Source organism: Ziziphus jujuba, chromosome 12 (assembly GCF_031755915.1).
Source record: "Ziziphus jujuba cultivar Dongzao chromosome 12, ASM3175591v1".
Taxonomy (NCBI): Eukaryota; Viridiplantae; Streptophyta; class Magnoliopsida; order Rosales; family Rhamnaceae; genus Ziziphus; species Ziziphus jujuba.
In genome coordinates this window covers 15,156,238-15,180,576 of record NC_083390.1, presented here as the reverse complement: position 1 = coordinate 15,180,576, position 24,339 = coordinate 15,156,238, and the positions used below count along the sequence as shown (strand labels likewise).

At 32.3% G+C, this 24,339-nt stretch overlaps 1 protein-coding gene, 1 long non-coding RNA gene and 1 pseudogene across 6 annotated transcripts; all 3 read left to right on the top strand.

The window, feature by feature from the left end:
* Positions 1-2,616: 2,616 nt before the first annotated feature.
* Positions 2,617-7,853, top strand: LOC107428879 (beta-glucosidase 44). 3 transcript variants are annotated; one of them, XM_048462143.2, is made up of 11 exons: positions 2,617-3,124; positions 3,228-3,286; positions 4,564-4,639; positions 4,744-4,815; positions 4,924-5,011; positions 5,125-5,377; positions 6,521-6,636; positions 6,730-6,950; positions 7,045-7,076; positions 7,187-7,289; positions 7,398-7,853. In XM_048462143.2, the coding sequence occupies exons 1-11, from the start codon at positions 2,896-2,898 to the stop codon at positions 7,670-7,672; spliced, it is 1,524 nt and encodes a 507-aa protein (XP_048318100.2). In that variant the 5' UTR covers positions 2,617-2,895; the 3' UTR covers positions 7,673-7,853. The 3 variants fall into 3 exon arrangements, with proteins under 3 accessions (XP_048318100.2, XP_060669214.1, XP_060669213.1); XM_060813231.1 differs by lacking the exons at positions 2,617-3,124; positions 3,228-3,286 and adding an exon at positions 3,705-3,843; XM_060813230.1 differs by lacking the exons at positions 2,617-3,124; positions 3,228-3,286 and adding an exon at positions 3,849-3,867.
* Positions 7,854-9,943: 2,090 nt separating this feature from the next.
* LOC107428881 (beta-glucosidase 44-like) lies at positions 9,944-15,324 on the top strand (annotated as a pseudogene).
* An 843-nt stretch (positions 15,325-16,167) lies between these two features.
* LOC132799307 (uncharacterized) lies at positions 16,168-17,934 on the top strand. Of its 3 annotated transcripts, none has more exons than XR_009635221.1 (4): positions 16,168-16,370; positions 16,473-16,629; positions 16,733-16,840; positions 17,268-17,934. It is a non-coding gene; the product is annotated as an uncharacterized LOC132799307 (long non-coding RNA). The 3 variants fall into 3 exon arrangements; XR_009635220.1 differs by having other exon boundaries at positions 16,473-16,655; XR_009635219.1 differs by having other exon boundaries at positions 16,178-16,370; positions 16,473-16,566.
* The last annotated feature ends 6,405 nt before the right edge of the window (positions 17,935-24,339 follow it).

Genomic DNA, 24,339 nt, shown 5'->3' with positions numbered 1-24,339 from the left:
ATAAGAGTCATCTAAACTAAAGGTAGTGGACCAAGACGATGAAAGCTTTGGATTTACCAATGAAAAACTTTAATGGGGTGTTTAGTAAAAAAGAAAGTATTGAAGGAAACTGATTTCTAAGAATCAGTTTCTTGGGTTTCGATTTTTTGAGAATGAGTTTTATTGAGATTTTTTTTATAATGTTCGATTAATTATAGAAGAAAATAGGACTTAAAAATAATTAAATAAATTTATACATTAAATTAAAGGATAAAATTGTATTTAAAAAAATTAGTAAAACCAGTTTCTTAGGAAATTTTAGAATGATACCTCTTTCGTAGGATCTATTTTCCCTCTAAGTTTCCCACATTATAAGATTTATTTTCTATTGGGACCTACAAATTTCTTCTATTAAAAATTATCCAAACAAGAAAATTTTTTACTTTCTTAGAGAATTTAAATTTCCACTAACTCTACCACTACCCAAACATCCCATAAAGGAGGCAAACAAACTCAAATGGACAAAAAGAAAAGGAATCTTTCTTGCTAGAGTGAAGGATAGCTTGTAAAAGTGCAAAGATGCTGAATCTTCAAGGGTATTAGTGTATATAATGGTCAGAAGAAAAAAATTAAATAATTTATTTAATAGTTATGTTATTTGTTATTATTGGTGATGATCACTACTTTATAAGATAAATTGTAATTGGAATATGTAATTCTATTAATTTTTACACTAAAATTTAAAAATGAAACTTTTAACAGTAATATTTAAATTGATATCTGGCATATTATTCACTATTACAAATAATATTTTTTTATTCAAAAGAAGATAATCCTCATTTTTTTTTTTTAAGAAGTACCAAAACAATATATGATATAATAAAGTCTTTTCCAAATCATATTGTTATAACTAAAATATAAATTTATGTAGCTTTTAAAATTAAAAAAAGAATATAAAAGATTGGAAGGACAGTTTATGATTTATCAACTAATCCAAAATACTTCATATTTGTTTGGGAAAAAAAAAAGACATGATAAAAATATTTTTATTTATAGTTTTATTGGCTTCTTAGGTCAAGATGATTTTAAATTTATCCATATATTTATTGAAATTCATTCACAAAATCGTTTTATATTTAAGAAAATACTAATATAGACTCATATCATTAAAGAAATAAATTATAAATATAGAAACGATCAATTATATCACTCATTTCCTAAAACTATTGAAGTTATATATTAATGATGATTATACCTTATTCTTTTAAGAAAAAAAATGCAACGATTAACACACTTAGTAATAATCATCGAATAATTCAAAACTGTTCAAAACATATGCCATCATATTATTTATTTAATTTGATATCTTTTTATTTAGAAATGAAAAACATATTGATTTCTCGAGTTCAACACAATCCAAAGTTCTCTCTTTGGTGAAATTATTCTTTGAGAAGTTTGTAAATAGTTTAATTTTATACACCTTTGATTATTCTTTACACACAACAATCTTTTCAGATTTAACAAGCATCTTTTTTTTTTTTTTTTTTTTTTGAAAATACCTGATAAGCTTATGTACAAAAGCATTATATTGTTAAATTATTATTTTTGTAAAAATTATATATATATATATATATATATATATATTTACTTCTTTTTTTTTTTTTTTTTTTGGGTAAAACATAAATTTTCTTCGCTTATTTGTTTGCTTTTGATAATAATTAAAAAGAGTATAATCCAATTTATAAAATGGCTTTCAAAATAACTCTTTAGGTATCGTTTGATACCTGAATCAATTAGGTGACAAAAGATATAAAAAAAAGAAAAGAAAAGAAAAGATTATTTAGCCTTAGGCATGGTCCATTTTTTTTAATTTTTTTTTAAAAACAATCTATTTAGTTTTATTTTGATTAAAAAAAATTATTTAGCTTGATGGATTCTTTTAAACTACGTGATAAAATTGTTTGTCTTTATCATGAATCAGACAGTTTTTATTTTTATTTTTATTATCTATCAAGAGAAAAGTTATCCAATTATATATATATATATATATATATTATATACATATTTTTAAAAGATTGGTCTCTTAACGATACTCGATTCTCATAGTAAAAAATAATAACAATAGGATCATACTGGATTGAGAACCCCATTACAAAAAGGGAAAAAGGAAAAAATAAAAGTACAAATCCGTGTAATTATCTTCATATTAACTCATATATAAGTGAATTTATCCCCAAATCCTATTCCTCTCACTGTCATTTCCCATAAAATCTCGTTCAGATAACAATTTATTAGGGAAAAAAAAAAAAAGACTTTTTTTTAAATACGTGTCATGTGTTGTCCTTTTCAGTTCTTATATAATTTGTTTTTAGGTGAATTTTCAGTCCTTATCTAATTGTAAAAGAAATGGATATCCTTTCATGTATATTTTTTTGGTAACTACCTTCGTTTGGTAAATATAAAAAGAGATATCCATACCTAATTGAAAAAGAAATTATATCATTTGGATAAATCTTCAATTTTTCTATTTTTTTTGTTTTAAAAAAAAATTATAATTAGATTTATATAATTATCCGATATCAATATCATTGAGGGAGTCCTATACTCATCAACAGTAAAATCCAGGAAAATTCCCACATCCGATGTGGATTATATATAAATATCCTGCAGAGATAAATTGAGATAGATTTATATCATTCTGTTAAAATTCCGGATGGGAAAACAGCTAAGTGAAATCTTTTGTAATTGCTGTTTAACTTTACCAAATTTTGAAGGCTTTATTTCAAAAATAATAATTTAAAAAAAAAAAAAACTGTGAAATCTATATATAAAAACCACCTATCACTATTTTAACTCTCAAAAACATTCTCAATTTTATCAAAATCTACTTTTGTTTCATAGTCCTGGTTCTCAAAAATGAGAGCTCCAAAAATGGTTTTGCTGTTTGTTATTTCTGTCATGGTTTGCATGGCTGAAGCAGAAGAATTTGCGGACACAATCAAATTGGATACCGGTGGGTTGAGCAGAGCCAAATTTCCGCAGGGTTTTGTATTCGGAACGGCGACGTCTGCTTATCAAGTCGAAGGAATGACCAACAAATATGGTCGAGGGCCGTGCATTTGGGATCCATTCGTCAAACTTCCGGGTACTCTATTTTCGTTTCATCCATTTTGTGTATTATTTTATTTGAAAATTTATTTATTTATTTATTTTTATTTTTTTGGGGGTTCGTGGGGTTTTTGGAACAGGAAGTATTGCAGATAATGATACGGCAGATGTCACAGTGGATCAGTATCATCGCTATAAAGTAAGCATCGTCATCATTAATCACCTTTAAAAAAAAACAATTTTTAGGTGAAAAATGTGAGCAAAATAAAAAGAAACAGCTTTTAGGTGACCACCAAAAATAAAAAAATAAAAAAAATGTGGGCAAAATGAACTTTCTATGGTTAATATATGTAAATAATTTCTTCTTCTTCTTATTATTATTATTATTTTCTAAAGCTTGTATATAAAGGGATAATTTTCATTAATGTTCACTATTACTTTTAAAATTCCTTGCTCTAACCTACTTTACCCCAAAAAAAAAAAGGGAAATTCCTTACTTTAAACCTCCATCTTCTATCGGAATAAAAGGTGGAAGGGCAAAATTGACTTTATACTTTTTAGTTAAAAAAAAAAAAAATTAGAAAAACAACTTTGAAACAATGATTTTCGTGCGGATCCTTCTCTTTCTCTTCTTCTTCTCATTCCTCTCCCAATTCTACTTCCATTTTTCCCTATCCTTTATTTATGTATATATATATTTGAAAAACTCATTATTGCCCTTTTTCCTTATTTATCTAATTCATCTCAACTGAAAAAGTGTGTCCGCTTGTAGGAATTAAGGTTATGAAACCCATTTCTTTGGTGGATAAAAATTTGTTGTTTTTGGAACGATTAATTTTTTTTTTAATTTTTTATATTTACCTTTGAATGATGAAAAATAAGTTAGAGAACAAAGGGTGAAAATGTTTTAATAAAAAAATTTTATTCATAAAATTAATGATAACCATTAGGTAAACCCTCACTACTGCATTTCTTTTAATAATGAAATTTTCAATTTTTAGAGCTGTAAATCAATAATTTTATAATTATATCTGATGTTATTATTATTATTATTATTATTTTTAAAGAATTATATCTAGGGTTATTTATAATAATTAGAGGGTAAAAATGTCATTTAAAAAAAAAGATATTGCAATTTAAAAATCAAAATGCTTCAGTCAACTTTTTGAATGCATTGCCTTTATGTCAGGGATGTAAATGAATTTTCCATAATTATATAAATTACTTATAATATAACTATATGTATTGGATGGATCATATCATTTTGTTAAGAGTTTCAGTAAGAACTAGGGATCTCACATATGTTTTCATCTAAAATGTGAGGCTAATTAACATTGTGGGTTTTTTTCTTTTAAAAAAAAGAAAAAAGGAAAAATGCTAGAATCGAATTTTTGATCAAATTTAGAAGCAATTGGTTTCATTTTTCATGTTGGGATAGATTTATGAAAATTCAGACCATTTGGTTCCTTGTCACAGGAAGATATTGATCTCATGACAAAACTGAAGTTTGATGCCTATCGCTTCTCAATTTCATGGTCCAGAATCTTCCCAGGTATGTATTTAATTAACATTATAGCCTGTTCCAATTGAATCTCTTCCATCAATATCAATTTATGTGTCTATTTTTTTGTTTTTTCTTTATAAATTTCACTATAGAGGGTACTGGAAGAGTAAATTGGGAAGGAGTTGCCTACTACAATAGGTTGATTGACTATATGATCGAAAAAGGTAATTACACTTTGCACAAAAATGCTTATATAGAGAATAAGAAATTACATATATAATTAGTGGTATTTATTTAGTTAACATTGTCTTTCATACTTTGTTCTTCTGTAGGCATTACTCCATATGCAAATCTATATCATTATGATCTTCCTTTAACACTTCAGGAGAAGTACTTGGGATTTTTAAGTGACCAAATAGTGTAGGTTCCTTCTATTCATAATCAAGGTTTTTTTTGAATATTTTAAAACATATTGTTTTGGTTTTCACATTTAATTTTCTTTTTTTCTTTTCTTCTTTTCCAAACTCTTGCAGAAATGATTACGCTGACTATGCAGAGTTTTGTTTCAATATGTTTGGAGATCGAGTGAAGAACTGGTTTACATTCAATGAACCCAGAATAATAGCTGCCCTAGGGTTTGATAGTGGAATAAATCCTCCATCAAGGTGTTCCAAAGCTATTGGAAACTGCACAGCTGGGAATTCAGGAACTGAGCCTTATATTGCTGCACATAACTTGATTTTATCACATGCAGCTGCTGCTCAGAGATATCATGAAAAGTATCAAGTAAGAAAATATTTTATGCTACTTTTAACATAATTATAAGAAAGTATTTTGTCATAATATAACTGTAAGGGTTGAATACATTTTGTCCCCTAAACTATTACATGTTTTGCATTTAACTCCCTTAACTACAAAAAGTGTCACATTACCCTCTTTTTTTGTTCTTTTTTTCTTTTTTTGGTCATTTTTAGTCTAATTATGAATTTTCTTTTTGATAAAGTCCAATTATGCATTTTTGACAGATGAATATGCAATAGCCTGATGTGAAAATTTTATTAGGCAAAATTGAAGGATTGGACAAAAATATTAACAATACTTTAGAAGGCGATAAAGACATTTTTAAAATTTAAGGGGTAAAATGCAAATATGTGTATTTTAACTACAGGTATAATATATTCACAATGTTATTATCATGGGTGGATATCCAAGTAAGTAAGACTGTGTCCCATGGTATGTGTACTAGCAATGTGAGAGTTTTGCTTATCTGAGTTGGGGGTTATGGAGTAGGAGAAATGCGGTGTTGCATGGGGAAGTAGTCAGAAGTAATGAGGTGCTTCGAGACAGTGAGGCTATGCTACATCTTGAATTTTTAGAAGCTAATTCTTTGTCCATAACAGAGCTATCTAAGGCTTGTATGAGTTAGTGGACACCTCCACTCCAAGGTGTAGTTAAAATTAATGTTGATGGTGCCATATCAGTGGGTAGAGGTGTGGGGGTATAGGAGTGATAATAAAAGATTATCATGGAGATTTGTTGGCCGCTTTGGTAAAACCATTGAATTAGTTATTTTCTCTTTTGGTAAGAGAACTGTTAGCAATTAAGGAGGCTATTTCTTTCTGTATGCAATCAAGCTTCAATGCTATTTCTCTTCTATTAGATGGTCAGGTTTCTCTGTGTCCTCCTTGTTTTGTATTAGATGTACTAATCAAGTTGCTAATGAGTTAGCTCGTTTTGCACTTATTTTAGATGAGTCTGAAACTTGGATGGAAGAGGGACCGTGATGGCTTCTTCCTTTCATCAAGCATGATGTATCTGATTTGCTTGTTTAATGAAATGACATCTCTTTTATCCCAAAAAAAAAAAAAAAAAAAAAAAAAAAGAAAAATCACTAATAAACATTTGCACATTTATTATATGTTTTTGCAGAAAACACAAAAGGGAAGGATTGGAATTCTTTTAGATTTTGTATGGTACGAGCCTCTGACCCGATCTAAGGACGACAACTATGCAGCACAAAGAGCAAGAGACTTTCATCTTGGATGGTAAAATAAATTCCTTATTTTATATTTTATGTTCTGCATGATTTGAGTTGAAATTTTAGTTCATAACTTTTTGTAATATTGGATTTTCAATAGGTTCCTTAACCCCATCATGTACGGAGAATATCCAAGAACAATGCAAGAAATAGTTGGTGATAGACTTCCTAAATTCACTGAAGAGCAAGTTAAGATTGTTAAAGGCTCAGCTGATCTTTTTGGTGTTAACTTGTATACTGCTTTCTATATGTATGATCCACATTATCAATCTACATCAAAGGTCTTTTCCTACCAACAGGATTGGAATGTAGGGTTTGCTTGTAAGCGTTGCTCTTCACCATCTGATCAGGTTTAAATTAGTATACTAATGATTTTCATTTTTAGCTAAACTTGTTATTTTTCTGAACGATGCAGATGACAAAAATGGAGTTCCTATAGGTCAACGGGTAAGTTTTAAATCCAGTATTACAATACAACCAGAATAATATACTAAATAATTTAAGCTAATTTTAAGATTGTTATAACAGAGCCTATTATTATTATTATTATTTGGCAGGCGAATTCGTTTTGGCTTTACAATGTACCATGGGGTATGTACAAAGCTCTAACATACATAAAAGAGCGTTATGGAAATCCTACTATATTTGTGTCGGAAAATGGTATGTTCATCTCATCCTCTACCCATTCCTTTGTGCTTGAAATTTTGTTTGCATGGCATAATTTTATTTATTTATTTTTTTATTTTATTTTTTTTGGGGGATTTGCAGGCATGGATGATCCGGGTAATGTGACACTTCCCGAAGGACTATATGATACAACAAGGATCAATTACTACAAGGGTTATATTAGTGAATTGAAGAAGGCAATGGATGATGGAGTAAATGTTATTGGCTATTTTGCATGGTCAATTCTAGACAATTTTGAATGGAGGTCAGGATACACTTCAAGGTTTGGCATTGTATATATTGATTGGAAGAACAATCTCAAAAGGATTCCAAAATTATCTGCCTATTGGTTCAGGCAAATATTAGGCAACTACTGATTCTTGTTTAGGAGTTATTATCAGGGAAATTTTATGCACTTTTAATGTTTTGGGAGTACTTTCTGCATCTCAATGTTTTAATATTAGTGTTTATCAGTTTACTTTTTCTAGTTTGTTAAAAGCTGCTGGACTCAGTGAATCCGATCCGCCATCTATATCTTTGAAATTTTTTTGTTTGTGATTTGTTTCTTTTGACGATAGTATATATTCCAAGACATGGAAAAGATTTTGAGAGAATATTTTGCATCTTTGTCGAGGAAAATGTAAAAATAAATAAATGAATGAAAGAATAAATAAAATAGCCACAGTAAAATTTTCTTTATATAGGGATATTATTGAATGTGGATTATATGTTATTAAGATATTTTATCCATATTAGACGCGGGCAACGTGCCTTGTTCATTCAAAGCACTAATGACATTAAAAAATACATAATGATAAACTTACTCAATTACAAGATTAATATAATTCTCTACACAATATACCAATTGTTCAAAAAAAAAAAAAAAAAAAAGAGAAATAGTTAAAGAATGAAATGAACAAATTAAATAATTCAAATATGTTTGATTCGCCATTAAACTTTGGGCCTGTCAGACCAAGGATTCAAATATTATAAATTAAAACGAAAATCAAAGTCTACCCCTTCCTTTTCCATCACCTACTAATTTTTTTTTGGAGGATAATATAATGAAACACATTACACTTTCATAATAATAATATATTGGAGTGCTAAGGTGTCCAATTGCATGTTTTATCTCTTTTGGTTATGAGATGCTTGGGATGGGTGCATCAATTATATAGATTTTAGAAATATCTTTAATACATATTTATTTCATTTATAATTTTAAATTATATAATGATTTAATTGTTTTAAATATAACATTTATTATATTATTTTATTTTATTTTTTAATTTTACTTATTTATTTTAAAAGAATATTTTTACAATATTTATCTAAATAATATTTTGTTTCATTTCAGTTTTAATTTTAATTTAATTTAATTTTGTTTTATTTTACTTCTCATAAAAATATTTAAGTATTTTGGGATACAAAATTAAGGGTTAATTAATGAGGGTTTCGAGAAAAAAACTTTTCTTCTAAATTTTTCTAAAATTTTTATTTAATTTTTTTAAATTTTCCTTATTAGTATTATATTTAATGTTAATATCATCATCATGAATTAGATGGATGTCATTTACTGGAATGATTAGCATTTCATTAGTCTTTTTTGTTTTTCAACCTATTGCTTTAGGTAGGTAGCAAGCAGATCGACTGCCCAGCTGCAAGCACTTCTAACTACTTCTCACCATTGCTGCATTCAAGTATAGTTCCTCTTTCCACCCCCTTTATATTATTATTATTATTTCTTCAGACTTTGTAACATGTGTGTTTCTTTAAATAAATTCTAGATTGCTTTGATGCTAAACTATGGACTGAATGTTTTATTTTGGTTATTTAATTATTTATTTATGCATTATGTTCCCTTATTTCTAAACTACTGCAATCTTGTGGAAATTTTATAGCAAGGGGGAAGGAATAAGACGGTTATGTATTTTAGAGTGTGTATTCTATGCAGGAAAATATTATGGAAGGTTCATTCTAAGAGGAGATGCTACCAGGTTTTATGTAAAATTTTTGGTGGTATATTTCCTAGTCAGGGCTAGTTTAGGATTCCAATAGAGAATCTAGAAAAGATCTTGATATGTAATCCGGCTTTGGGTGTTTCTGAGTTTGTTGAGTGAAATCACCATTGTTGATTTGAGTTGAAACTTTTAAATGAAAATTTCATATAGTGCCAAAGCTCACGTTGGAGCACGAGGATGTAGGTCAATCTGGTTGAATTTTGTTGAAATTTCTATGTTGATTTATGTTTTAGTTTTTTTTTTTTTTTTTTTGGGGGGGGGGGGGGGGGATTAGTTCTAAGATTCTATAAGACAAAAAGTAACCGTTGTTTTTTCAAGTTTGCTTTCATAATGATAGAGATTTGTTTTTCCCTCCTGAAGTGTTGGAATTTGATTTCGAGTGATTAAATTCTATGACAGATTCTTATAGTCCTCATCAATCATCAAGACCTCCAAGAATATACACAACTAATTTAGCTTCAAAAATATGACTTCTTCCCGTTAGGATTTTGTCGGCAATATTTTTCATCTTGGTACAATAATCAATAACATTTAGTCATATATTTGCTAAAGCCTAAAGTGGGAAGGGTTTATAGGTGATAAATGAAATATTGATCATAAAAAAAGTCAATGTTAGTTTGATAAAAAATGGATCCAAAAATTTCATTAGGGGGCGTTTGGTACGCAGGTTCTTCTCTGTATTTTTTGAAAAAACTGCTAGAACGTTGGAAAAGAACGTGTGCCACACTAACTCTCAACACACCAAAACTATTTTCCTTAAAACTCTCAACTTCCCATGTTTGAAAATATTTCTTTTATTTTATTCAAAAATATTGTTTTTTCCAAAAAGATAGAGAAACAAAACCAAAGCCCAAAAATCTTTTAAGGCCCAAATCATTCATATTTTGGTTTTTTGCCCAAAAATCTAACAAGTTCACCTTTTGTTTACTTTTTACAGGATGATATTGATCTCATAAAAAAATTGAACTTTGATGCCTATCGTTTCTCAATTTCATGGTCCAGAATTTTCCCAAATATGCATTTATCATTATCACCTTTTAAGTGAATCTCTTTCAACTGTATTAATTTTTATATCTTATTTTTTATTTGTCTAATTGCACTATAGATGGTAGTGGAAGAATAAATTGGGAAAGAGTAGCATACTAAAATAGGTTGATTGACTACATGCTTGAAAAAGGTATAATTATTTGATGGACTTTGGGACAAAATGCTTAATTATTGTATAGCAAATCCAAAATTATACATGTAACAACCCGTCCCAAATCGTATCGGAAATCGTGCACGTTGACTGAGGTTGACCGTTGACCGAGCAGGTCAAAAGTTGACTTTTTGTTCCAGTTGGAATTCTAGGTTGACTAAGGTACCGTTAAGAAGTATACGTTGGGACGAGTTCCGAAAACGGAGCTACGGTTTGAAAGTTATAAGCAAAACAAGTTGAGGTCCAAACTGTCCAAGGGGTGCCGGAGTTGACTTTTTATTTATGGGGAAATGAGCTTTGACTCATGCATGGTTGTGAAGTGCTCGCCGATACGAGTTCACAGACTAGCGGCACGCTTAAAACGGACATCCGGTTAAAAAGTTATGAACGCGTGAAGTTTGCCGGATACCGTAATATTTTAATGTTTTTGAATCGATGAACAGTGAAATGCCATGTGTCGTCACCTGATTGGTCCATGTGGATGAACAGTATCACCATTGTGGCTTTTATTTGACAAAAATCTCGACGAAGAGAGAGAAAGAGAGAGAGAGTCCGACCGGCCACCAGAGGTTTTCAAATATTCCGGCCGATTCACTGTACACGCGCTGGTCAGCAAGAAGCCCCTTCCCATTTTCGGTAAAACTCCAAAATTTCACAGCCATTGGCCGCCGGACGCGCCTGGATCGAGGCGGCGAAGATTGGCGGCGATTTTTCCCTCCACCGCCGATTGACCCATTTCCGGCCATTTTCCGGCCACACGCACCAGCCACCCTTCACCACCTCCTCAAGTCCGGCCTACCCACCAAACTTCGCGGCCACCAGACCACCGACGCGCCGGGATCAGAGCTTTTTCCGGCGAGGGGTTGAAATTCTTCAAACCGCGATTTCTCCGCCGTCCGGCCTCCGTTTGCCTCACCGCCGGTCCCGTTGGATTCCTCTCCCCTCGATCTACAAATCTGCAAAAAATCCCAGCCAACGGCCACCGCACGCGCCGCCGCCGGCGACGGTTGCCGGTGACCGCTGCGGCTCGCCAGAAGTTACTGTTCCGGCGAGTACCCAGTCTCACCGCCGGCCCCTGTCCACTGTGTTCGACCTCCTGAACCCGAATCCGGCATCCGTTTCTGCCAATTCGCGATGGTTTGGGAGAATTGCGGAGTCGAACCCCAAAAAGCTTTCCGGCGAGATTCCGACCACCTCGGATCCGATCACCGGAAAGTAAGACCGAATCCGTGATCCTCATCACTCGAGCTTCGATTCGGTATATAACTCGCAACTTTTAGATATCGTTTGGTGTTCCCTCTCCGGGTACCCATTTGGGAATTACCCGATTAAAATATTAATATATTTGGTTGGTACTGTGGATGTTTTAGGTGCGCGTACGAGTAGTGGAGTTGATCCTGCGGAGGATCTTAGCTGATTTACGCGCTTAAAGTGAGTGACCCACCTTCAAAAAATATTTTGGGCAATTAATTATGTTTAATTGGTATTTAAATTATGCTCATGTGGTACAATTTAATTATGGTTTTATTGTGATTTAATTTATTATGCATGAGCAAAGTGTATTTCGGTAATATTCGTACGAGGTTTTAAGTATTATTTTCGGGCATAATTGGGTTAATTATTTTATGAAAATATTTGTTTAAATTGTATAAATTATGCCCGCGGTATTTTAATTGTCGAACCTCGTGTTACGGAAAAAATTATGGTTTATTGGTTATCGATGTTTCCGTACCGTTTGTTAAATAAAATATGTGGGATGGTATTTTGTGAAGTTTTGGTATATTTCCCACGGTAAATTTTGGAAAACGGTACAGTTGGTTAAATAATTATTTTAGACGCATTCATACAGTATTGGTGTTCTGGTATATGTATATGTGGTTCAGCGCGTAAGTATTGTTATTTCACCCGTGAGTTGCCATTGGACCGTGGGCAGGCAAGTTTGTGATTGGCCTCAGCCGCCCCCCTCCTTGGCCGGGATGATGGTTTCAGCAGCGATACTGTCGGGACGCCGAAGTGCCGTTTGCAAGTTTCTCTCTTTAATCCCCCGCCAGTCGGTGCTCAGGACGCTGGGTATCAGAGGGCATCACCGGTATATGGTGTAGTGCGTCAAGTGTAGTTTTCAAATAAAGTTTAAAACCCCAAAGGTGTTCAAAAATTATTTATTATAATTTATTACATTTTAATTATATTGGGGTATGTATTTATTTATTTATTGTTTATCAAATGGTTTAATCCTTTGGTTTTCGGGAAGTATGTACATCGGGTTTTGTGAAATTGTTTTAAAAAGGGAACATTTCAAACGGAGTGATTGGTGAGAGTTTTGAGGGAAATTATTATTTCCAACAGTTATTATTAAGTATTTACTTATTGTTGGTATTTATTTAATTCCCTTAATTGTTATTATTATTATTTTATTATCATTAAAAGTGTTCAGTAGTTAGGGTCACTCATTAAGATGATTAGCATCTCACGTTTTTAAGTTCCGTTCCCTTAGGTACAATTGGTGGTAGACGTTCTTCCGGAGCGAACCAATTTTCCGCTGCTATCGTGTTCGAGAAGTACCTTTGTACTCATTCCTTTCAGTGTATTATTTCTTTCATCTTGTTGTATTTCTGTTGATTAACACTTCATAAAGCTCTGTATACTATTGGGACACTTATGTTTTATTTATGCACTGGACTGTTGCTATTGTTATGAAGTACTGTAAATTGTGGAATCAATTTGTAGTTTGCGGGAGGAATAAGGGGATGAGTATAGAAGTGTATTTTCAGTGCAGGTAATTGTGGTAAGTCCATCCCTTAGGGGAGGTTCTGCCGGATTTTCCATTTGAGGGTCCGGTAGGGTTTCCCTGGGATCAGGGCTTGTCTAGGGTTCCGGGGAGGAATTCTGGACGGATCCTGACAATACATATAAATTAAATATATCTATTTATTTAACATTTTCTGTCACACTGTGTTCTTCTGTAGGCATTACTCCATATGCAAATCTATATCATTATGATCTTCCTCTAGCCCTTGAGGAGAAGTACTTAGGATTGTTAAGTGACCAAGTGATGTATGTTCCTTCTACATACTCTATTCATAGCTTGTGCATCAAGATTTTGCAACATTTTGTAAAATTATTTTACTATCCCATGAATTACATATGTAACCGGATGCATATTTTTTTTTGGGAAAAAAAAAAAAGATATATAGTGTTGGATTCAGGATTTGAATTTCTTTTCATACTCTTGTAGAAACGATTTCGCCGATTATGCAGAATTTTGTTTCAGTATGTTCGTAGATCGTGTGAAGAACTGGTTTACCTTCAATGAACCAAGAGTAATTGCTGCTCTAGGTTATGGCAATGGAATCAATCCTCCGTCAAGGTGTTCCAAAGCCTATGGAAACTGCACAGCTGGGAATTCCGGAACTGAGCCTTGTATTGTGGCACATCATTTGATTTTATCACATGCAACTGCTGCACAGAGATACCATGGAAAGTATCAAGTAATAAAGAAAAATATTTTATTTTCAATATAATTTTAATATTCCACGAAATTAGTATATATATATATATATATATATATTTTTTTTTTTTTGCATTAATTGGCAGAAAACACAAAAGGGAAGGATTGGAATTCTTTTAGATTTCTCATGGTACGAGCCTCGTACCCGATCATTGGCCGACAACTTGGCAGCACAAAGAGCAAGAGACTTTCATCTTGGATGGTTAAAAAAATCCCTGACTCCCAAATAATCACCTATTTCTGTTCTTTGGTTGGAATTTTAGTTCATAAAAATTGTATTTGAATTTTAACAGGTTCATGAACCCAATTGTGTATGGCGAATATCCAAGAACAATGCAAGAAATAGTTGGTGATAGACTGCCTAAGTTCACAGAAGGGCAAGTTAAGATTGTGAAAGGCTCAGCTGATATTGTGGGAATAAACATGTATACTTCTTCCTACATGCTTGATCCACATTATACAACGAAGCCAAAGGACTTATCCTACCAAATGGATTGGAATGCAGGGTTTGCGCGTAAGTGCTCCTCTTCTCCATCTTAGTATTAATTATTATTAGTGGTTGATTCAACTTTTTGAAAATTGATTGAACAATTTTTCCTATGCGTTAGCTGGCATGTGACCATCAAAACTTTATAATATATATGTATGTAACATTTAATATAGTGTCACTATTGATTTTTATTATTGCTAGCTAAATTCTGTTGATGAGAAAAATGGAGTACCTATCAGTCAACAGGTAAGTTTTTCAGAAAGATGGAGTTCCTATCATATATATTTCCTGAGGGTAAGATAACTTTGATATGTTAACTACTGTGCCAAATTTTTGTAGGCAAGTTCTTTTTGGCTTTATGATGTGCCGTGGGGTATGTACAAAGCTTTAATGTACATAAAAGAGCGTTATGGAGACACTACTGTATTTATATCGGAAAATGGTAATGCGTGGAATGTCTTTTCTCATTCTTCCAATCATTTTTTATTTTGAATGATTGCTTGAATCTTACAATTTATTTATTTATTTGATTTGCAGGAATGGATGACCCAGGTAATGGGACACTTCCTGAAGGATTATATGATACAACAAGGATCAATTACTACAGGGGTTATATTAGTGAAATGAAGAAGGCAATGGATAATGGAGCGAATGTCATTGGCTATTTTGCACGGTCAATTGTTGACAATTTTGAATGGAGGTCAGGATACAGTTCAAGGTTCGGCATTGTGTATATTGATTGGAAAAACAATCTCAAGAGGATTCCAAAATTATCTGCTCAATGGTTTAGGCAACTATTAGGTACCTACTAAGAAGAAAATAGCAGGATTTTTGTAAGAGTGTCACTATTTAATATTTAGAGGGTAGTTTTTATGCAATTTTAATATTTAGCTAGCGTTAGTTTCTGCAATGCAATGATGTCTAAGAGACTAGTGTTTATTAATTTCCTTTCTCTAGTTTGTGAAACTACTGGATTTACCTTCTTTTATATATTTGAATCTTTATTTTTTTGGGTTTGTTATTTATTTATTTATTTATTTATTCACGATAGTACGTATATTTTTTTCATTGCACCGGGGAAATTAATTTTCTTTGTATGCAAAGTTAACTAATATTGGATACTAACACTACAACAAAATTCATCTTTAGCGGCAATAGTTAGCGACGAAATATAATTTTGTTACCAAAATCTCTTTTAGCGAAATAAATTTTAATTTGTTGCATATACAACTGATAAAAAAATCTGACATATAAAGTGATATAGTAGTCGCAAAATATAAATCATTTGCGATATGACTTGTCGTTAACAAAAAATAGTCACATTACAACTTTATTGGCAAATGAATTAGAATGGTATGCATTTTTTTTTAACCAGATAATAGAGACAAAAACAATTTGCTATAAAAAATGTATAGCGATGAAAATATATTTTCAATGTTTGCTTTGCAATGAATTTTGTTTTTGACATTAGTAATTAGAAGCAAGGTTTTATTTTATATAGGTTGGGACAAATATTTCATCGCTATTAATATGAATTTCTTTTACAAGCTAAGTGAATTAAGTTTATAAAATTTCATAAAAATTATTTTAAATATTAATTAAACAGGGTTGGGCTTAAATTTGCCACATACACCATCTATCTATACCTTCAATTAGAAAAGCCCATTTCCTTTTCTTTCCCTCCTCTTTATAGTGTCTGCTCCCGTAAAGCTTGATTCGCACTGCAAAAACCAACAATGGAGATCACGTGGAGAGCCTTCGCTAATGCCAAGGAAAAGGTCGGCCGCTTGGTGGAGGAAGAGACGCCGTGACGCTTTAAGAAGGCCTGTTACTTCCACTCCCAAAGTCGAATTTCCAGGTCAGTTGCTTCACATTCTTTCTTAGGCTTTTTCCCCTCTCTCTCCTTCTTTTTCACCATCTTTTTCTCTTAGTCTCTATCTCTTTCTTATCTGTGACCAAGATAAACAAACAGAGTAGAGAGAGATTGGAACGAAGAAGTCGTCCATGGAGATTCTCGGCCTTCAGATGAGAATCGGAGATTTCACGGCTATTAGGTAGAAGTGTAATCGAAGCCATCATTCCCGTCTCCATGCTTAGCTTGCTCTTCCTCTGTTGCGGTTGCTATAATTGGACATTGAAGCTTGTAACTTTATTTGAATTAGATTTCTCTTTAAATTGTTTAATTCTCAGCCTTCAATTTGATCAAATTTTCCTATACAGGCTGATTGCAACGTTATCGCTGATGATCACAATTCTTCCTCTGATGTTTAAATTTCTTTGGGTTTTCTATTCTGCTTAAGAAATTTTATTCTTGTGGCAACATGCTATGTGAGTATATATTTCTCTTAGTCATTTCCACAGTTACAACATTAGATGCTTAAAATTAAGCCTGAAATCATGACACGCTGTTCCTATATTTGTGTACAATCTGTTTGAATGAATGTGGGTTTAGTTTTTCCACAATCTATTTGAAGAACTTTGTTTCTGCAATCTGTTTGAAAACTTTGCTAAAATAATCTATTCTGTGAGGCATAGAAATATACTAAAATTCCTTGCGTGTGCATTTGCTAATATTCGGTTTTGGTAGACAATAAGTGTTGATTATTGATCCATTGTTTTTAATGCTTTTAATTCTCTATTAATTCTTCATAAAGGGATAAATCATGAAGTAAAGGAATTTGAATTTGGGTCTTTTGAACTGAAGCTTGAAAAAGTTATTTCTCATCGTTGATTTGTTTTATGCTCTGGATTGCAGGCAATTTTTCTCAGTTTACGATAGAGATTATTCGGAGGCTCTTAAACACTACCTGGAATGTGCCAATTGGGAAAAAGCTCATATATTTGTATACAACTAAACATTTAGAAATATGAAGGCTTGCAACTTCGATAGAGGACCACAAGTTAGAAATTGACAAACGCTATTTGGGAGCTCGAATTTATGTTTCATTCTATTTATTGAGAAGTTCATTACTAGAAGATAACAATCCTATAGGTGAATTGGTAAGAGAATCTATCAAGTATATTTAGGCTAAGCTGCTTAATACGGGTGTATAAGACATCTTGAATTCTAGCATTTGTGATAGGAGCATGGGAATTATTCACTATCGCAGTCCCATTTGCTGCAAATTTGCACCAATTCTTTACGCACTGAATCTGCATCATATCTTTAGGTCGATCAACTAATTACACAGGTCAAGGGTTTCATCAATGCGAAGTGTATTAGTTCTTCTTAATATTAGTTTGTTTTAGTTGAAATAAATTTATTATTTATTCTGGAAGTAGAATTATTAGCTATTAGCTAGAGCCTTGAGCCTAGAGGGATATTTATATTAATATGAGACAAAACAAAGAATAGCAAGATAGTTTGTGTGTATTAAAGAAAGAAATCAAGATGTGGAAAACAAGAAAGAGATTCTCTACAATGACACTGTAAGCCAATTGAAAGGGATGTAGCGTTGCTTGGTAGCGTGTTTGTTTTGGGTACAAAATGTCATGGATTCAAACTTCTCACCTCCTTTCAAATTGAAAAGGTGGCTTAATAGCTTCAAAAATCCTTTGAGGTAGCAAGTTTAAAGCTAATCGCATTTTTATGTGGAATATAAAGGGTATGTACCTATCTGCTATTGACAAAGCCTTGCTGTCTAGTCTTCCCAATACTCTTTCGGGTTTTTAAAAGCCTCCAGCCAGGACAATAGAAGTTAAGATAACTTCGTATTTTGGTAATTCTCAAGGGGTCATGTTTAACCTTGAATGCTATTAATAAACTAACTCAAAATGAGCCTTGCGATGAGACTCAACATTCCCCATGTTGTGGTTCCCTTCGGTCCGTTCTCGGATTAGGTTAGGGGAACATCCGAGCGATTGCCTTTGCGGATCCAAACGCACTCACAAGGCACACAATAAGAATAAGATCAATCGATACTACATAAGGGACCGAAGTGTGGGCATCCTCGATAGAAGCACTTTCTTTGTCTTGGTCCCAATTCAACTGCACCCACTATGGCATTTCAAATAAGTGGTTATTGAGTTCATGGAACATAAACTAAATCTTCAAGTTCAGATAGCAAGATAGTGAAGAGTTATCAGTGTGACCATGAAGCTAGGTGAGAGTGTGTTGCGAGGGATATTGAGATAGGTCAAGATCCAGGGAATAGTGAAAGAAAGAGAAAGGGAAAAAGCGGGGTAGAGGAATTGGTTGACTCATTAGGCCAATGACCTGAAGACTGCAAGTTCGAATCTTGTCCCCGGCCTATGGAACATTGTTCATCGGGATAAAAGGCTAGTCCCCACCTGTCCACCAACATCATTTCATGAAGATGGACACTGGCTTAGGGGCAAGCACCTATTCGACATACAATCAGTACAATCGGTATATTAGATTCTTATTATGAAGAACCATTCCACCCTTTTATCATCTCCTTGTATAGTAGTGTATTGAACAACAAACATTTGATTGAATTCTTTACCTCACCCTGGGATGAGAGGGAAGGTCGATTTCACTCAAATCTTGGACCTGATCTTTAATCCTACACGGGTTAATGATGCAATGAGAGAAGTTTTGATTTTGTCATTTTTTCATCAGTGTTGGCCCGGTTGAGGCTTATCCATGCCCAATCCCAATGGACAAACCTTCGATCCGCCCCTCTTTCTAAAGGAGCTTATGTACTCCACTCGCTATCGCTAAACAACGAAGCCAGGAGCAGAAGGAGGGACTTGAACCCTCAACCTCAGCCTTGGCAATGCTATGCTCTACCTTTAAATTATTTACGCCAGCTACGATAGTTTGTCTTATATATGTGCTTTAAAAGAATACGACATATGAGCTAGCTTTGTAAATCTAATTATCTTCTTAGACCTTACATGTTCGGTTTTTAAAGATCAATCTAATGCAATGACTTATATATTGTAGAATAAGAAATTGGATTTACATATGTTTAATAGAAAGATAAAAAATAAATAAAAGGAGATACATGTATATTTATATATAGTTGTTTGATTTTTTCAATGAATTCACAGCTGATGATCTTATTACTGTTACATATTTCATTTGCATTTGATGCTTACTAGTACTATTACCTATTTTTGATAATTTGGTGTGTTTAAATTAACTTTTTAAGCTGTACTTTTATGTTTTTCTAGGTTGTACAAAAACAATAGATGAAAACACAAAACTTATGATCCTTTATGATGATTATGGTGTAATAACCCATTCCAGATAAACATTTAGATTTAAATTTTTGACAAAGATTGATCAAGTGATCTATTTATTGGTTCCAAATTTGACTTTTTGTGCGATCAAAAATTTTTGTTGACTGATACATCATAGCGTAGAGTTTATTGATACAAGTTAGTAGACTAATAGCACACTTAATTTCAAGTTATTGTTAGAAATTTATGGTTCTAAGAAATTTTTAAATTTAGTATTTCATATGTATCCAAATCAGTCTATGTTTTTGTCTTTTAGTAGATCTAAAGTCTATATATATATCTCAAGAACCATGCCTTTATAAACAAATTGAAAAATACCAAAAAGTTCCAAAATCCTTCAAAACTAGATCAACTTGACCCATCACGACAACCAACTGGGTTAGTGTCGATTCAATGTTTTCCCGCCGTCGACAAGCAACATGCGCCTAACCAACCTAAAGTCCACTAGATTTCAACCAAAGTCCTAATTTTTCAGCCAATCCACCACCAAATAAGCTGAGATCGGCTGTTTGAAGCCAACAACAATGATTGGTTAGGGTTCCAAGAAGTTGGCCATTTTTTGGCCATTTTAGCTTAACCCATATACCCTTCCTTCCTATTTTGGACCCTCTGAATATATTGATACCATTTGTTTGTCAAAATTTTTCATGATCTAATAGATCCATTAACATTAAATTTGACAAAAATTTTCCAAGTGTGTTTTTGTCACCGACGACATTTTTGGACCAAGATGAGCTTAGATTTTTATTGCTCATCCTACATGTTTTTCATTGAAATAAAGTTTGTAAATTTTGGATATCGTGCGAAAAAAATTTTCATTTTTTGGTCAATTAGTTAAATACTGAGTAAAAATTGAACTATATTTGGATATAATTAGACAAATTGGACAAAAAGTCCAATAAAACATAGACTGTTACGGGAACCTATTCCTGTTTTTCAATTCCTTTTCAACCTATTCATTCCAAATACACACGATGTCAGATGGAATAAAGAATGTTATGGGAACCTTTAAGAAGTCATTTCTTCCAATCCTTAACTTATGAAAGAAAGTGAGAGTGAAATTGTCTCATGGTTCTCCGTGACAAAAAAACCCATTAATGTTTCAAAAGGAGCTTGGAATGACCAGATTGGGAAATTTTCAAAATTTTGTAAAGAAGCAGTCAACTTTAGGATATATAGGATCTACTATGAACAAGGAATCTAAAAACAAAGGCTCCTCACTATCTTGGTCATCAACCACTTTCTTGTTTCTAATCTTCCTTATGTCTTGGCATGTCAGTAAGTTGATTGAAATCTATGCAAAAAGACTTATTTTCCTTTTGGGGATCTTTCCATAAGGCATGGTTAAGTCTCACATGCCTTCATAAGCAATATATCATCCTTCCATTGGGCAAGAAAACTTTGATGCATTTTGGTTGTGGGGTTTCAACATGTGTGTCTTCTTTTTCTTCACTTTTTTCATTTATTGTTGTTCTTAAATCATCATCACTTAGGTGCTTGATCTCCTTCCATGATGGTAAAGGAGTCCCTGTAGGATTGAAATTGCCATCCAGAGTTATAGTGTACTCCTCATTAAATCCAATGTCCACATAATGGGTTTCAAAATGGTCAAATGGAGTTATGTTGGCAACAATCTGAATTGGTTTCATCCTGAAGCATCCCTTCACACATTAATGGTATATGGAGACTACAATTTTGCATTCGTTGAGCCATGGCCTTCCTAGCGAAATGTGGTAGTTTACCTTAACGTTCAGCACATGGAACCAAGTGAAAGATGAAGTGGTCTAATATTAAGCTCCAATTGGAGATAACCAATGGTTTTCTTTGTATCATTCTCGAATCTAGTTATGATTATCTCATTTTAAACTATTTTGGCTTTTAAAAAATTCGCGATCTCCAAAACACGAAGTGGGCTAATGTTTATAGAGGATCCGATGTCTACCAACGCTCCCTAGACATAGATCTCAATAATCATTACTTCAAGGTATAAGGGCCTCCTATGGTCTAAATAAAGTGTCTCTATGTCATTGTCAGTGAATGTAATTGCATGTGTAACTACGAAGGTCCTCTTTCTTTAGGCTTTGCTATTGACGCATTGTGGTGGATGATGTGATAAAATCCTCATTAGAGCTTCCATTGCTGCTGGCCTAGCTTATGGTTTGTATCCTACTTAGTCGAATATGGGTTTGAATCTAAGATTATGCTAAAGTGCTTTTGCCGTAACCATTGACACATCATCTTAAGTCGCTTTTTCAATCTCAGTATCTGATTTATGCTCCCTTACATGAATGATCAAAATTGCATTCTCGATATCTTTGCTCATCGAATGAAAAATAATGTAATACACCTTCCTCTAAAGATCATGGATGATCTAGAGTTAGGATAACATTTGGTTAAAAGCTCGCTTTGTTGTCTTTTTCTGTATTCATCTAGTTTTGATGTAGTAGCATCCTCTTGATGCCTCTTAGCAGCTTCATCTGGGTTCTTCTCAACAAGTATATCCAGATCCACTCTAGTACCTACATTCATATTTGCTTTTGCATTCCTCTTTAAGCCATCAAGCAGGTTGCCTTCAAACTCATCTCCCTATCTTTGTGGACTCAACATTATCATGTTGAAACTTGAGGGTTTAAAATATCTTCTCCATTATGCCTCATCACAACTTTTCATTTCTTCTCACATAACATTGAGCAGCTTTAGATTTATGTTCCATGTTCCATTATCATATGGCAAGTCTTTCTACTATTTGCAATTTGATGTCCAGTGAAGACATGGATTGCGACCTCAGCTACTGCTTTGCCCTTATGGCATGATAATGGGTCTACCTTAGCCAATTACTTCTTTGTTAGTAACTCAAAGGTTCGTTATTGATTTTGCATGGAATATCCTCCACATTGCTTGACATACTGGAGTTAGGTGACCTATGTATTAGTGATAATGACAAATGTTTAGATGTGATTTGTCTTCCTCAATCAATTGCCACCTCGACTGCAAAGCTTGGATGAGCTCATCCTTCATCCATTAGTTGAGAGTTACATGAAATGACGTCTAAGCACCGCACTATCGAATGCAAATCTCTTTCCTTCCTTTTATTCCTCCCAAATTACTTCTTATTCATGTTAGATACGACTAAGGCATGATGAGCTCGTTCTTATCAATCTTCCATGTTCAAATTAGAATTTTGACCCACAATGAAGTCTTTCAAGTAGCCTTCGTATGTTTGGAGACTTGAATGATGCCTAGGTTCTTCAAATGTAGTTAGTACTCCATCACTATATTGTTGATACATATATCCTAACCCCCTCCCCCTCCTTCCCCCATTGTGCCCCCCCCCCCCCCCCCCCCCAAAAAAAAAAAAACCCAAAAAAAAAAGAAGTGAAAAAAAAATCTAAACAGTCCTTGCATAAAAATAAAATGAAAATTGAAATATAAGAACATCTCCAATAATAAATTTCATTTTGCTATTACCAATTATAAAATTTGATAATGGCATGAGCTCTTCAATGTTAAATATCAATACTAGTATCAAATTTTAACATTTGCACTTCAATGGTAAGTGCTAAAAAAATATAATGCTAAAATATAAATTTTATTAAATGGTGATGGGGTTCATTATTTACCAACAAGAATAACAATATTTATTAACTTACACTATATTTGGATTGATGGAATATGAGGTAATAAAAATGAAGGAAAAATATCGAATCAATCCTTTTATTTTAACCAATTTTGTTTTCTTCCCAAATTAACAAAAACAGATGAAAAAGAAAAAAGTTTCAGTGAATTTTTTAATTTTTCAAAATTACTCTTATTATTATTATAATAAAATATTTATTAGCTTTCATTATCATTTTCCTTTCTTTCTGTTTACTCATTATCCAAACAACTATTATTAATAAATACTTCTTCTTTTTGTCCTTTATTTTGCTTTCCTCAATAAAGAAGAGTTTATTTAATTTAGAATATAAAAAAATTTTAAAATAATTTGAAAATTTAAGGGTATTTTATTCATATTTTAAAAGAATATATACAAGTTAAAAGATATTTAATTGAGATTTTAATAAATTTTATAAAAATCTTTTAAAATCCTTGTATTTTCAATTAAGATCTAATAGAAGTCTTTTAAAATCCTATAATTTTCAAAAAGTTATAAACAAGATTTTAAAACATAATGTCTTTAAATGGACTACGTAGGATTTTAAAAGGGCAACTGTCTAAAAAAATGTCAATATGAAATTTAAATTCAAGTGCAAATATTTCAATGAATTTTTATAAATTTTATATGAAATTTAGAGAATTTCATAATAATATATGGATTATTTTAAAATTTATAACTTCTTTTATATCCATTAAAATTAAATTGAATACAGTTTTTTAAACTTATCAAATTTTTTACCTTTTCTCCCTTTAATCCAAATATATTGATAACAAAAGATTATTAGACCCACATGCTCTATTGTTGTGGACCTTAGTACCAAAAAAATATAAAATTTAACATTTCCGTTGGAGACACTAAATGGGTGACGTTCCCTCTTATAACCACGCATACCAATTCAACCTAATAAATTTGTTTGGATTGATTATTTTTAATTGACTTGAATTAGTTTTAAAAATTTAAA

What these genes read in the sequence shown, in the direction of transcription:
- LOC107428879 (XM_048462143.2), top strand. Translation starts at nt 2,896, where the DNA reads ATGAGAGCTCCAAAAATGGTTTTGCTGTTTGTTATTTCTGTCATGGTT. An exon ending in TTTTTAAGTGACCAAATAGT is followed by an intron (nt 5,012 to 5,124) that starts GTAGGTTCCTTC and finishes AAACTCTTGCAG; the next exon opens with AAATGATTACGCTGACTATG. An exon ending in GATATCATGAAAAGTATCAA is followed by an intron (nt 5,378 to 6,520) that starts GTAAGAAAATAT and finishes ATGTTTTTGCAG; the next exon opens with AAAACACAAAAGGGAAGGAT.